The 15,940-nt window shown below is 40.4% G+C and overlaps 1 protein-coding gene across 9 annotated transcripts in view; it reads right to left on the bottom strand.

The window, feature by feature from the left end:
* The window catches only part of PTPN13 (protein tyrosine phosphatase non-receptor type 13), a 183,184-nt gene that overhangs the window by 67,134 nt on the left and 100,110 nt on the right, over positions 1-15,940 (bottom strand). For all 9 annotated transcript variants that reach the window (XM_050946769.1, XM_050946772.1, XM_050946774.1 and 6 more), the window contains exons 8-9: positions 7,319-7,414; positions 3,240-3,333 (exon numbers count right to left, since the gene is read on the bottom strand). In XM_050946769.1, coding sequence (XP_050802726.1) covers positions 3,240-3,333; positions 7,319-7,414 — 190 coding nt within the window. The remainder of the gene's footprint in view (positions 1-3,239; positions 3,334-7,318; positions 7,415-15,940) is intronic.

The following is a 15,940-nucleotide window of genomic DNA, read 5'->3' as shown; positions in this document are numbered from 1 at the left end:
GATTTCATATAATACAAATTACTACCATTACATTTACTAATCTTAAAAGAGAGATATAAAGGAAAGCAAGACAATAAAGTGAACTAAGAGAAAGCACGTTCTCACTGCCTTAAAGAAGGACCTTTCACTGGTCAAATCGGCAGCACTTCAACAGTCTGAGTCACTTTCATATCACGTATTCCTTACCATATCCGAAATGCCTTGTTGTAAACAAAAGCAAGAGATCTCACCCTCTCGCATTGCCTACTTACTACTGCTGCTTTATCCTGCACTTCAGTCATATTGTCCAATCTGTGACTTCACCATCATTTCTATGATAATTCTCACAGGATTTAGCAGCAGCAGAAGTAGTCAAATAGAGGAAAATGATAGTAAAGGAAATGTAGAAAGTTATAAGATTACTCTTTGTGTAGAAAATAGTTCCCTTTTCCCCATTTACTCTGGTAGGAAAGTCTCTTTTGATTTGGAGTTAGAACAAGAAAAGACACCATAGAAACATACAACACTATTTTCCAATGGGACTCCACAAAACAGGAATCTGTAGTAGATTACTATAAAACTTGCCTTAAAAGCTCATGATCTGGCCAAAAATCTCCTACATCAAGAAGAACCTACACACCTAATACATTCTACACACCTACTGTTTGTGTACATGTCTATACATTACATACATGTGCATGCACTGTATGTGTGTGCAAGTATATATAGTCATGCAACATAACGTGTCTACTCAATTCCTGCAGAATGTCTCCTGCACACTAATACACGTACAAACAAAACATTTTGTACAGAATAATATAATTTCTCACAAAATACATATGCAAAAATGTGATAGCTGTCAAAAATGAAGCATTGAAAAGTTTGGAAATGTCAAAATTAAGATTGCTCACGCAACTTTAATTCTGCTCCTTTGGGCACATGTGTTAAGATACAATATTTAATTACATGAGCACTCATTTGTCCATAGGACCACTGCCTAATTCCGGGCATTGAGTGTACAGCGCACAATGCACAAAATAGATATTCAACTTTTATTTTCATCTAACTGCTCAATGTGTGGCTCTCTGTTTTGGTCACTGCATACCATCCTAGACATGAGGGATTCTCTGGTCCTTTTAAGGAGCCCTTCTACAATCACTGAAATGGCTCCCATTTCCAGACGTGTTTTCCATTTCTGCATGGGATGAGGCAGGACTGCTCTGCAAACTGTACCTTAATACGTATGTGTTCACAGACATCTTACAGAATGAGACAGGGATCCAGACACCAATATACCTCAAACAGTTGAGGCCAAGAGTTGTTCAAACGGTATTTTCCTACTCTCTTACTATACAAAAATATCTGAACTGCTTTCAGTTGTACTTTCCAGAGTGATTTGTCATCTGGCAGAGAGGAGACTTGAGAAATTTAAGCCTGAAAAGTGAAAGTTTGTGAAAGCTTTAAGCAAGTGAAAAAAATGGCACTTTAGAATGGAAACTCTTATATAACCTTTAGTATATAGCAGATGTTGCAACATACTCTGGCTAGAAGATACATGAAGTAGGACCTGCTTTTTCAATTATACCAATAACATACCATTTTAATGTAAAAGCTGATAGGAAAAATAGTTGTATATAGTGTTGTTGTAGCCAACACTATACACTTGGTCCTTGGATATTACAGAGACGAGGTAGGCGAGGTAATATCTTTTACTGGACCAATTTCTGTAAAACCCTCTCTGAGCACACACCCCTAGTTGTCACTTACTATCCTACACTGGAATCCATAAGGAGTATCATCAAACAACTACAACTCACATTTGATGAGGACCCCATCAGGAAAGAAATCTTTCCTGAGCTCCCTCTTCTGGCCTTCAAACAACCCATCAACCTTTTCAAGCTCATTGTCAGAAGCAAGCACTGACCAGGACACATTAACTCAAGTGACACCAGACCCTACCAGAAAAACAGATGCAAAACCTGCAGACATATCTCCACTGCTACAATGATCAACACTCCTCACAACATACCTTTCAAGATGTCTGTCACAACATATGGGGTACCTCATCCAGTGCACGAAATGCCCCAACAACAACTATGTGGTGCAACTAGTCACTACACTCCTGAATGAACTCACACAGGAAAATGATAAAAGACAAAAATGCCCTATCACCTGTGGGTGAACACTTTTCACAGAGAGATCACTCTATCGCCATGTCTACATTTCTCTTTCGTCATTAAAATTTTCATCGTTCAGGGGTGTGGAAAAGACACCTCCCCGAATGACAAAAGTTGTAACAATGAAAATTGCTGGTGTAGACAGAGCTTCGGCAGCAGGAGATGCTCTCACAGCGATGAAGCTGCTGCCCGTTCTTGAGGGTGGTTTTATTTTGTCACTGGGAGAGCTCTCTCTCAGTGACAAAGAGCATCTACACTGCACACCTTACAACGGTGTGGCTGCAGCGGCACTGCCACACTGCTGAGAGGTGCGCAGTGTAGGCATAGCTTGTAGCTGACTTATCAGTCCTCATCCTCAAAGGAAACCTGCACAACACTTTCACAAGATGAGCCTGGGAGCTTAAATTCATAACTTTGCTCAACTCTAAAAATTACCTCATCCACCTTGTCTTAGGAAGAAACAGTGTCCACCCTACAGTATGATACATTCTGGTGACTGTACACCATGGATAAAATGGCCCTACTAGTCAGTTTAAAATTATGCTTAGTGTTACCTGTACAGACAGTGAACAATAGCTTATAGTCATCTGTCTGCTGTCTGCAGTAACTATCCCGCTGTGTGTCCCTTTGACTCATTCAACAGTCACATTATAATACGGGAATGATTCAAAAATGAACAATTTTGCTATAGTTCTTTAGGGTGTCGATATTTTCACTAATGCTTATTTTAAAAGGCATGCCTGAAGTAAAAAATGATTACCATACCTCCTAGCGGAAGGTATTACCTGAGTCTCTGATAATTAAGACAAAAATTTAGGGTCCAACCCAACTTCCATTAATCAGACTCTTGCCATGATTACATTTCTACCAGGATGTGTCATGAAACTTCTATTTGGAAGCAATACCCACTGCTGAAATGCTGCCACCTCTAGAGCAGAATAGGGCACATGATTTACTACTGCCTGCAACACGAAACGGAAGTTTAGGACAGACAGTGAAATAAAAGATTTGCAACTAAAGAATAATTACTGAGAGAGAGAGCAGGGACTGTAAAATACGATGATTTCATGCAGTTTACTTGACCTTAGAGGATGAACTTGACTTGATGGCGAGGTATCATCAGTTCCTGGTAAAGCAGCACCGGACTCATTTCTCTTTAAACCCTCATTTCTTCTCACTTGCACATAAAAAGGAAACACAGATAAATTAAAACCTGAATGGGCTAGAAACCACGTAAAGGTAATCCTACCTAAAATTCAAGGATTTATCACACAGATGAGATTACTTAGAAAGGATCAGTTTCATATGCACTGCACAATGACATTACAGTATTAGAGAAACTGGCATTAGGAAGTCACTTTCAGTTTTCAAAGAGATCCTGTTGTTTTCCCTCTGATGAGAGCTGCTTCATAATCTTTTGAAGAAACAGGTTTGCAAGGAGTTTAAAATACAGAATTGTTAATATACTTCTCTAACTTCAAATGTTTCATTGTCAGCTGAGGCTTGAGATAGCTGAATACACGGAGGCAAAACTGATCTGTAGAAAGTTATCATGTGCCCTGAATAGTTTCACAGCAGCTAGTAAAGATTATCTGACTCAGAGCAAGGGAGTTAAAAATCACTATCTTGTGGAGCTTCCACTTCTTATTTTTGCCTGGATTCTTCTCCCTCTCCATGGTTTATGAAATACTGGATTCTCCTTTCTGACAAAAGAAGTCCTATTTATTAATGTGGTCTCCATGAGAAAGTCAATATTTACTCATACTAACAATAGAGATTCTGCAGTTAGGGCACAATTCTGCAAGATGCAGAGACCTCTATTTTTAACTCCCACTGTCTTCAACAAGAGGGGATGGCCCTCAACCCGTCGTGGGAGGTACTCAGCAGCTTGCAGAATATATTTCCTAAGTATATGAAAACAGCAGCAGCATTCTCAGATATGCATCATTGATTACTGCTGTGCCATCCAAACTTTATTGGTTTACATACTCCCTTCTTAAAAAACTGATGTTTAAAGTACCACATGCAAATTTCTCCTTTTTGTGTGTCCATTTGTTTTAGGCCTTAATAGACTTAAGTACTTCCAGACTCTACAGTAAAATAAAGGCCCAAGAAATCATAAAGTGTTTGATTATAAGTAGGGCTGGCCAGAAAACAAGAATTCCATTTTGTGAAAAATTTTGAGGTTTCCATATGTTTTTGTTCTGATGTGGAACAAAACCGAGACCTTTTGAAACAGAAAGAGAGACCACCCCAGAACAGCTAGTAGCTTGGTGCTTAGCACTTGTACCTATGACATAGTAGACCCAGGTGAGTACCCTAACCACAGAGGCATTTCTCTGTATTTCTCTTTCTGGTTTTGACTAGAAATTCCATCCCAGGCCTGAGAAACCTTCCCTACAAAAAATTAATCAAAAGTAATACATTTCTGCAGAAAGTTTTGGTTCCGATGAATCAGCATTTCCCAACAAAAAAGTTCAAAAAAAGTTCCCGATCAGCTCTAATTATAACATCCTTTTTATACATCTCAGGTTTTTAGACAGGGCATGAAAAAGAAACACAATGAAGCAGCCATTATTATGTATGATTTGTTAACTCAAATTACAAGAAACATTTATGATATCCTGTCATATTTTGGTGTCTGCCACTGAACTATGTCAATGGCTTGAGTCTGTAACTTGTCTAATTTAAATGGGAAGCTCCTGTTAATTCTCATCTGGATTATGGCTGAACAGGAGCTAGAGTTCACATTGCTTGCCTTTACAAAATTTAAATAAATACAAAACGGAGTAGTTATGGGGGGGGAGGAAGTGGCATGAATGAGGAGAGAGTCTGTGGGTAAAAGGGCAAGGGGCTCTTGTGTGGTGCGTACAAAAAAGACAAAGGGGACTCAGAGGGGAAAGGGCTCTGGTACATGTGGGTGTATAAAAAAAGGGAAGGTGGCTCAGAGGGGGAAGAACATGTGTGCGTGCGTACGGGTTGTGTGTGTGTGTGTAAAAAGGGAAGGAATCTCAGGGTGAAAGGGTGTGTGTGTGTGTGTGTGTGTGTGTGTGTGTGTGTGTGTGTGTGTGTGTGTGTGTGTGTGTGTGTGTGTGTGTGTGTGTATAAAAAAGGGAAGGGAGCTTGGGAGGAAGGGTAGGGAGGCAGGAGAGTGATGGTTGGAAGTGGGGCCTTCTGCTCCAGGAGGCCTCTTGCTCCTCAGCAGCTCTGCCTCCTCCTACCAATCAATGCCCCTACATGCCTGTAATCCTGGGCAAATTTCATAGGGGCTCATCCTGCTGTGAGAAATCTCAAATTGCAGCCAGCTGGCAGCTCTCTGCAGTCCTGTAGCCGGCTTTCATCCACAGGCCCCAATCAACCACCCTCATCCCTATCTTCTCTGGGGAGACAAGAGGGAATTATCCATGTGCCTCCATCTCCGAGCCCTGCAGGGGCCAGACTGCAACTTCTGAAGGGCAGGAAGTGCAGGTAGCTAACTGGGTAGGGGCCCTTTCCTCTCAGGGATGAGGTTTCAGGCTTTGCAGCCACTCTGAACTCGCCCCGTGTATGAGCATCTTTTTGGACAAGAGGCGCTCAGGTGGCACAATACGGAACTTCATGAGTTTGCCTCAGTAGCTTGAGCTGTGCGACTCAGGGCAAGCTGGAGGGTAGGCCAAGTAGCTGGGTAGGCCAGCCAGATGCGCACCAGATGAGAAGACAGCACCCATCTGCACAGTCACACTGCACAACACACTACTAAAGAAAAGTACTTTGTTGGCATGAGTGCTCTTCATCATTACAGTTGAAAGCAGGCATTTTCTGTAGTGGGTGCAGGGACTGTTTGTTTGAAACTGATGGACTTTTGTTTGTTTGTTTATTTGAAGACATTTTGGCATGTCACTTCCAGCAAGCTCACATACATGTACCAGAGTTTGGGAACCTTTGATCTAAGTCTTCTCCATTTTTCCCAAGGATTGAAAAACATAACAGTAGTTCCAAGGAAGAACACATTTCATCAGCCCCCTCAAGCAGATGTAGCCATTATAAGCAGAATGCAATTCTCATTTCAAATGACATCAGTGGGGATATAATTACATGTACTGAGATTCAGACACTATACGGTTCTCAGATGAGATGGAAATTCATTTATCAAACCGTATGTCTATAATTTTCCAGTTATAATATCCCCGAACTGAAATGCATTCACCTTCAGGAGTTTATGCAATCACAGTAAGTGATTTACTCTCAAAGTTTCACACATTTATTTTCTCTCTCTCCCAATTGTTCTTTGTAATACTAATGCAGCCACAACAAAAAGTCAAATGGTTAAATGACTAATTAGCAGTAAAATATTACTGGTTTGAATTGAAAAACTTTGTGCTGTGGTATGCTGGCTATATTATATACTTCCCTGTCATTTTGACCATATCATCCCATTTTCTAAGCCACTCACAGTTTGGTCAAGCTCTTTGCCCTTACCTTCAAAGCTCTGTACAAGTCTGCCCTGTTACTTCTCTGCTTCAATTCATTCTACACCCTTCCTCTCTGTGCTACTCCATTTCCTCTTACTCCTGCATCCTCGTTGTGTCTACTCTTGCATTTCTGTCTTTTCATTAGCTCAGAACATCTACTCTCATCTTGTGCATAGAAAAGCCTCCCCCATCTCTGGATACTAACCACTTTCCCTTCACTTCAACACTAGCTTTTAAAAGTCCCTGCTTTTACAAAACTCTCCTAAATTAAAACCTCCACCAATGTCTCCATGCCTCCAAACTGTTGTCTGGTATCACATATTTATCTGAGTCACAATATAAACTCAGTGGGTCAAAATCAGAAAAGAATTTAGCTTCATGTCTTTCATAGAGGACTATTTATAGTTATGTCACTCTATAAATACTACTACTGAAAATTCACGACAAGACTTATTTACAGCAAACACTGTAAAAAAAATGCAACTCCAATATTCCAGATCCAAACCTATACCAAACAGAGTACAAATCATGCTGAACTACGTACGACAATCTCATATAATTACATCTTCATACTGTTCTTAATTACCAAATTTTCTAGTATGGGTTTTTGTTTTCTGCATACTCACTGGATTTTGTTTTAAATCTTCCACGTGTGTGCATTTGTTTACTTTCTTTTGAGCTGGTCTTTATTTTATTTGTCACAGTTCTTACCTTGCCTGAAATCTGGCTCAGAAGAAGTAATCGATGGACTTTCACTGGAGGTACTATAGACATCACTGTAGTAAGATTTGTACCTTCGCAAAGGTTCTAAAAGTTGAAAGCAAAGTGTTAGGAAAGGAGAGGAGCAAAAATTCTTAGGCAAAATCAAACGTCAATAAGCATTTTAAGCGACCCCCTCAGGACGTCTAAACATTTCTGTGGCCACAGTTTTAAAACATAAGAACAGTCACCAAATATTGTGCTGTCCCATCCTGCCTGAATATCCTCCTTGATCCTGCACACTATTCAGTCTCTCTTTTCTCCTTCTTATCTCTCGGCAGACCCTCTCTTTCCAAACTCTCTCCTACAATGACTCTCATATTGAACTTATCACTGTTAGTTCAATTAAAGCCAAAGCTAGCCAGTACTGAGTACAACGGGACCTTTCTGGGGGGAGGGGGACTCTGACATTTCTGTAATAAAAATAAAATATTATGTATTAAAATATTATTGTGGGATATGATGGTATGTACTCTAATTTATACGATGTGTGAAAATACTGGCACTCAGGTTTCTCTAGTCTGGTCTTGTGCTGCATCTCAAGACAGCTGTCCTGTGCCTGAGACAGGATATTTTTTTTTTACGTCATGTTGAAGGACCATCATGGAGCAATCTGGGGTTCTCTCTTTCAATGAGCCAACTACTAACATGCAGGCAGATCACCAGAGAGGAAGCTGCTAAGCAGCTGCAGAAGAGAGGAACAGCATCTTCTCCCAGCGCTGCCAGCTCAGACCAGAGCCGTTCCTGGGGCAGTAGGTGAGGCAGTGATGGAAAGCCGCTGAGGAGGCTGCACCCCTTGTCAACTCCCTATAGTGACAGGGCTGATTTAGATGCTTCAGTTTGAGGCATCCTCAAGGGTCATAGACTGGACACCTCTAGACTGTAAATTTGCTTACACTACAGTATTATAATAATATAGTGGATCCAGTATACATAATACTGGCTAAAATCATAAAGTCCTTTTCTCAAGACCCTACTCAGGCAAAATTGCTATTGACTTCAATGGACCACATTTGGATTTAACTTGGGAGTGGAATGGGAGTTTTGCCTGAATAAGTAAAAAACAGAGATTCCCAACTCACAATATTCAAGCCTCAGCTCCTGGCATCATCCAATTGATTATGTGAGAATTTTAGCTTTCATTTTAAAAATGAAAGCAAGTTTCAAAGGACTGTACTCCACAAACCACTCAGCTAGAAAGTCTTAACACCATGTCCCTCTGAAAGGTCCAATCCAGAAACAAATAGAAAGAACCATTGGTGGGGACCAGCTTGTGCGTTTTGAATGCCTGGAGTTAACAATGTTGAAATACTGAACAGGGACTTCTGGATTAAGCCCACTCTGCAGTAATATTCACGTTACAGTATAATGGGTAGCGTAATAATTTGCGTTTCTTGTATAAACTAATGCAATATTGTAATGTTTAGATTTCAGTGTTGTAACTAGGGTGGAGTCTCCTAATAGCCATAATGTCTCAATCATTTAACATCTTAGTAGATCCACCTTGACTTAAAATGTCTTATAAACAGACCCGGTGAGCTGTTAATGAAACTGTAAGTTACAAGGAGCAGCCACAATTCAGCAGTGAACAAAGTATTATGGCTTGCAAACCAGTGCTCATGTTGATCTATATTTGGTTTGTACTTTTTCAAGCTGCCTGTCAAAATCAGCAAAGCACAACCTTACAGGCATTTAAAAGTAATAGGACACATCATTTACCCAAGGCAAGATATGCAAGCCCAGACAAGTAACATACAGAAAGGCTCATCCCAGCCAACTGCACAACAGAAATTAAAGACCAACATTTAGCCTGGAATTTTGTCATCCTGAACACATGACTCAAATTACAGAGATACAGGTTTTCAAATGCAGTATTACACAAATTACTGGCTTTACAAAAGATAGAGAGAAGGAGGAAGAGAGTGAGAGATGGGGGAGTTAAACAAGTATTGCAGAGGGAAAGAAACTTTGTTTAAGAAAGATGGCTAAACCATTTCAAAAGACTATTATTTAATAGGGAAAAAATCCAATACTTAGTGAGTTCTGCCCATTTTTCCCTTTAAAGGGACACAGCCAACTTAGATATGGCCCAAATTAAAACTGTGTAAAAAACACAAGCTTTTATAAAACTTAAGGCCATTAGACAGGTTTCTATATTTTTTTTTTAAATATTTCATTGAAAGCATTCCACTGCAGTGTCTGAAACTCAAATATTGAAAGTGAAATCGGGCTATAAAGAAAAGCAAAATCAACATCCCTGAATTTTCACTGTTCAACAAAAATGCAAAAAATTAACCAAAGAACATAAAGTGACAAATAAGTCAGATTTTAAAGATTTTTACTCTTTCAATAATTTAAAGGGTTATTAAGAAATAAATATATTCATTTAAAATAGATAAAACCCAATTCTGTTCCCACTGAAACCAACAGCAAAACTTCCAAAAACTTTAAAGGTGCAGGCCCATGATATTTAAGACAAATGTTTCCTTGAAAAAGCTGACAAAATACCTGTCACTTCTTTTCTGTTGCAACCATGAAGTTGTTGAAATAATTCTACACTTATGTTAGCACACATTATTACAAAGGAAATGCTTAAGCTGGCTCTTGTGCCCAGCCACACAGATATGATTCAGAAATCCTGTGATTTAAAATTATCGTCTTTTTTTCCCTCCATGAGAAGCCAATTTACAAAATCTTTGTGGAATTCTTTATGTAAGTGAATGAAACATTATCTCCAACATATCAAATAATTTTATTTTTCCACTCTTCAGCCACTAAGATATAATTTTTGAACACTGGTCTAACACAAAATTCAACCTTCTCCATACTGGACATACTAATCATGACAATCCATTTTACCAGCACTAACTTTTTCAAACCATACTTAAACATGAGGATTACACGTATAGTTGTGAGATGTCCGAACAGGGCCTTTTTTGCTGTTACATGCAAACAACACATTACATTCCTCACTTACAGCAAAACTCTCAGATCTCCTGCTAACTAAACCTATGTACAATAGGGCAAGTAACTAAGAGATTGGAAGACAAAATATGTATTTCATTGCCTTTGTAAGATTAGTTCATAAAAGGATCCAACTGTTTAGTCTACAGCTGAATGGTGTTGACATCTTTGTGGGGAACCCCGCAGCCAATTCATGAACATTTTTATTCCAACCCCAGCCACCTTTCTGAGCAGCTCCAGATTAGACCAGAGGTCCTCACTGTGCAGTCTGTGGCGCTCTGGTGGTCCACAGTGCACTTGCTGGTTGTCTGCTGAGACACATGAGGCTTGTTCTCCTTGTTTCAAGCGGCTACAGCACATTAAAAGACATCTTAAAGAGAGATTTAAAATGTTCCTAACATCACTCTTCCATTCCTGTAGTTGCTACAGTGAAGTCATGCAAACATAGACTGGATAAATCAGGTGGGTCTTCAGGATCAGAAGTGGAGTACCTTGGTTTCTAAGATAGTTCAACACAAAGTTTCAGCATAGCTATGTAATTCAAGAATACCAGATTAAGGCCATTGCAGTGGACAGTGTAACCACTTTGCACATTTTGAAAGAAAATAGAAACACAAAAGTATATAAAACAGGGATCGGCCCAGAAACGAAACCTGAGATCCAATCTCTCTTCCACAAAAAAAAATGGGGAAAGGGTTCATTATCTGAATGGGAAGCTGAATTTTGCAGCTCACACCCCCCTGTAAAATCCATCTTTAAAAATCAGCAACGGTGCAAGTACTATTTCTCATTAATATCCTCACTCCGCATGTGAATGATTGACATACGTGACAAAACCCTTCCTTCAACTTTCACATTGTGTGTTTCAACTTTTGCATCACTCCACTCAACACTGCACCTAAAACTGCAACTCTCAAGGGCAAGCTGGTAAAAAGATTGTAATGTGATGAGTCTATTTCATTAACAAGGTGAGGTTCATGCTCCTGCATGAAAACATTTCAGCTGCACAACTCATCAGCTCAGGCATTTAATCAGCCATGCTCACAGGTAGGAGGACAGTAGCATCAATGGTGCAGTTTAACAGAATACTTTGCCTAGATTCTTGTTTTCATTGCAAATGCCAAAAGTTCAAAAGCTCAGCCAGAGTAATAAGAGTAAAATATCTTGATATTAGGTGCAAATGAGGAACTAGTAATTCTGGTGTGAAATAGGTTCACTTAAGTACTCCTTATTTACTTAACCACACTAAAGGAAACCAGTTTTATCCAATTCTCCTCTCAACAGTGAGCAATAGAGCCAAAGAAGTGTGGCTTTTTGGAGGCAGAGTGCTGCTCCAACTGAGCTGCTATTCTCTTACTACAGAAGCAGAGCACAGCAGAAGCAAACCCACCTGTACGCAGTATTGCTACTTTCAAATAATAAACAAATTTGAGTAGGGCCACAAAAATCATGAGTGACTTAAACATCATGAGATTTAAAAAAACTCTGTAAAAGCAGCAAAGAGTCCTGTATTGTATTGGAGCATGAGCTTTTGTGGGTGAATACCCACTTCGTCAGATGCTCCAATATGTCTGTTAGTCTTTAAGGTGCCATGGAACTCTTTGCTTTTACAGATCCAGACTAACATGGCTACCCCCTGATAAAAAAAACCTCTGGATTCTTCTCATTTGCCTTCTGGGTTTCAAGCCTTTATGAGTCATGTTCTTCCAGCTCTTCTCTACAGTCAGGATAGCTAGAAACTTTCATGTTATAAAAAGTAAGCTGATATTCTAGTGCTATCACATGACTCCAGAAGCTGGGGCTTTAAGAAAAAAATCCTGTGTCACAAGAAAATTCTGAGAGCTGGCAGTAGTCTGTGTGAAAGCAGCCTAAGAGAGCTTCCAACACCATGGAAAATATCAGAGGGGCCACAGAAATAGTTTACTAGTTAATAGGTGAAAGTCTAAGGTATCATAAAAAGTTTTTTATTATGGAAGTTTGAGAGGGGAAAATGGTGGGGGAGCCAGGGAACAGACTGAAAATAAGGGAAAGGTGTAATGAAAGAGGGCAGAATGAAGGATACAGCAAGAGGGGCAGGGGGAAGGACAGAGAAGAGAACTGAGGAACACAGTGAGAGGAGGAACAGACAGAGACCAGACTCCTAGCTATACAAAATGTTGTCAGTCACACCTAGTGGTTGTTTCAAGAAGACACTGAGGAGCACAAAGGGAGGACCAGATCAACTGGGATAAAGGTAGAAAAATTGAAAATAAAAGAGAGAGGGAAGAACTGAAAATGGCTGTTGGGATTCTTTAGCATTCAAATGCTTCCAGACTGCACATTTAACAAAAACATCCATGGGATGTTTTCTTAACCTTCCTGGCCTCTCCACACCTGGATTCAGCAAGATCAACTTCTGCTATTCAGGATCTCTGCTCTCTGTCTTCCCTGCCTTCCCATTTCATCCGCAGTATGCTATAACACCAGTGCTTATCTATACTTCCCTACTTTTGTGCCACAAGATCCCTTCAGTGCATAAGCAAGCAGATTCCTGGCACCCCCTCTGCATCCCATTTAAAACATCAGCTTGGTACTCCAGAATTTTGAAGACCACCATCATCCTACTGTCGATACTGCTGAGAGAGACACGCATATTAATCATAGCAATAAAGCAGTTAAATTTTTATCATGTTTACCCTTGAAAATGGTAATTAAACACAAGTAAAGTCAACACATAAAAGGATGGGGGAGGGCACAAATAGACTTAACGTCACCAAACTGCAGCATGCTATACCGCCAGACCCAATCGGGGCAGGCCTGGAATTTAAAAACCAAAGTCAGCTTTAGAGCTTTGTGTCTTTCAGAAGATACCATCAGTTTCATAGTTAAGAAGGTGGTGAAAGTGAGAGATGGAGAGGAACACACAATGCTAATCATGATCTTTGAACAGCAAGCAATGTTTGCAAAAGGTACAGGGTAAATGACATTTCCCACTCTGTATGAGGACGCTTGCCCGCAGGTGCCAAGCAACAATTGCTAAGTTTCCAGAGAACAACAAAACTAATCTATTCGCTTTGCAAAGAAGAATTTACTACTCAGCTTCATAATGTAACATCACAACTGGAAATCCCAGGATTGCTCTGAGATCACAAAAAGCAAGGTACAAACTGTAACACGCTAAAAGATGTCCTAACAGTTGAGAAACAGCAGACACTCACGGACAGCGATTATGGACACTGCAAACATCTCCTTTGTACCTCCCCACTCTCTGCTAGCCTCTGTGCTGTTGAGGAGGACAAAAGTCTTGGGGGAGGAGAACATTAAGCTGGAGCAGAGAGAAATGATCCCATAGTTGGGATCCTCCTTCCAGATGATGTTACGGAATCCTCTCACACTGAGGATACTTCTCCAGGGGAGAGGAGAGGACCCCTTTTATTAGGAAGAGATGGGTAAGAGCAATGGGAGATATGATAACTAGAAATACAGGGTTTGTAATGACTGGGAGAACCATATGCTGAAATGCCTGCTAGGGGCAAAGGTTGGGGACCTTTTGAGACATTTAGACAGACTTACGTGCAGTGCTGTGGCTGTGGTTCACGTACACACCAATGATATAGGGAAAGTTAGAGGCTATACCCTGGAGGCCAAATTAAGTAGCTAGTAAGAGATTGAAGTCCAGGACCTCTATGGTAGCATTCTCTGAAATGCTTCCAGTTCCACACGCAGGGCCAGTTAGACAGACAGAGCTATAGGATCTCAGTGAATGGATGAGATGATGGTTTTCAGAGGAAGGATTAAAGTTTAACAGGAACTGGGGACCCTTTGGGAAAGGAGAAGCCTATACAAGAAGGATGCATTCCACATAAACCAAACTGGAACCAGATTGCTGGCATTTAAAGTTAAAAAGAGCTCAAACTACATGTATATGCCAAATTAAAAAAAAAAAAACAGTAGGAGGACCAAAAAAATGCCACCATAGCTAAATAACAAGTAAAAGAGGTGGTTAGAAACAAAAAGGAATCTTGTAAAAACTGAAAATAAAATACTACTGAGGAAAATAGAAAGGAACTCTAGCAAGTCAAGTGTAAAAGTATGATTTGGCAGGGCCAAAAAGAATCTGAAGAGCAACAGCAAAAGACGCAAAAGTAAATAGCATTTTTTTTTAAGTACAGCAGAAGCAGGAAGTCTGCCAAACAATTACTGGGCCACTGGATAACTGAGGTGGTAAAGGAGCATTCGGAGAAGACAAGGCCACTGCAGAGATGCTAACTGAATTCTTTGCATTGGGCTTCACTGCAGCCAACGTGAAGGAGATTCCCACACCTGAGCCATTCCTTTTAGATGACAAATCTGAGGAACTGTCCCAGACTGAGGTGTCAAGAGAAGTAGTTTTGGAACACAACAATTATTTGAACAGCATAAGTCACCAGGACCACATGGAATTCACTCAAGTGTTCTGAATGAACTCAAATATGAAATTGCAGAACTACTAATTATGGTATGTAACCTATCACTTAAATCAGCCACTGTAACAGATGGGCTGTGGATAGCTAATGTAACACCCATTTTTAAAAAGGGATCCAGTGACAATGCTGGCAATTACAGGCTGGTAAGCCTGACTTCAGTGCCGGGCAATTAGTTGAAACTACAATAAAGAACAGAATTATCAGACACACAGATGAAGACGATATGTTGGGGGTAGAGTCAAAATTGCTTTTGTAATGGGAAATCATGCCTCACCAATCTATGAAAATTATTTGAAGGGGACAATAAACATGTGGATAAGGGCAATGTTTAAGAAGCTTCATTTAAAATTAAATTAAATGCAGAGCCCCTCGGGCAGCACCCAGGCAGGGTGAGTGCCAGTGAAAATCAGCTTGCGTGCCGCCTTTGGCACGTGTGCTATAAGCTGTCTACCCCTGTTCTACCTCTTGGCCAGCATCAAGGACCTGTTCCCTCATGCTAAATGCCCTCTTTATTGAGATACTCTTTCCTCCCCATAACCTCTTCCTTTAAAGGCAGAAGTCATCATTTTCCAGCACCCCCTTCCCTCAGGTCAGTCTGGGCCAGGTGTGAAGATGTGATGATCTGGGAAGGAGAGAGGACAATGCACTCCCTTTCTCTAGATCCTCTCATGCTCTTGTCTTTCTGGGCAGTTCCTTCCTAAGCTGAGATCAGCCTCCTACCTGTCAGCTGTGTGATGTTCCATGGGAAAGAGTCAGACAGCCATCTATGAGGTGCTGACCTAAACCACTGATATCTGCTTCCAAAGGATGGTAACACATTCTATGTGACGTGAGCTTCCCAGTGGATCAGTAGCTTCACCTATGCACTGCCACGGAACTACCTCAAAAAGCTGCGTGTGCATTTAGGTTCATGTACCCATTCCAAGTGCACTTCAAAATACTACCACCATATTTGAAAGATGTAAAGCATCTGCCCAGCAAAGAGAGATTTCAAAAGTGGTTAGCAATGGTAGTGTACTACATAACTTACTTGCACGCGATTACGTTCACCTCTTCAACAGAGTAAGCAAGTTAAAAGACACAAATCCAGCACTCTCTCTCTCCAACCCCTAAACTCTTGTCATACACTTTAAGGGTCTAACCTATTTTAACAGGTAAGGTACTG

The sequence above is a fragment of the Gopherus flavomarginatus genome, chromosome 3, assembly GCF_025201925.1.
Source record: "Gopherus flavomarginatus isolate rGopFla2 chromosome 3, rGopFla2.mat.asm, whole genome shotgun sequence".
NCBI classification, from domain to species: domain Eukaryota; kingdom Metazoa; phylum Chordata; order Testudines; family Testudinidae; genus Gopherus; species Gopherus flavomarginatus.
The sequence above is the reverse complement of the archived record's forward strand: the minus strand, read 5'-3'. Positions and strand labels throughout refer to the sequence as shown.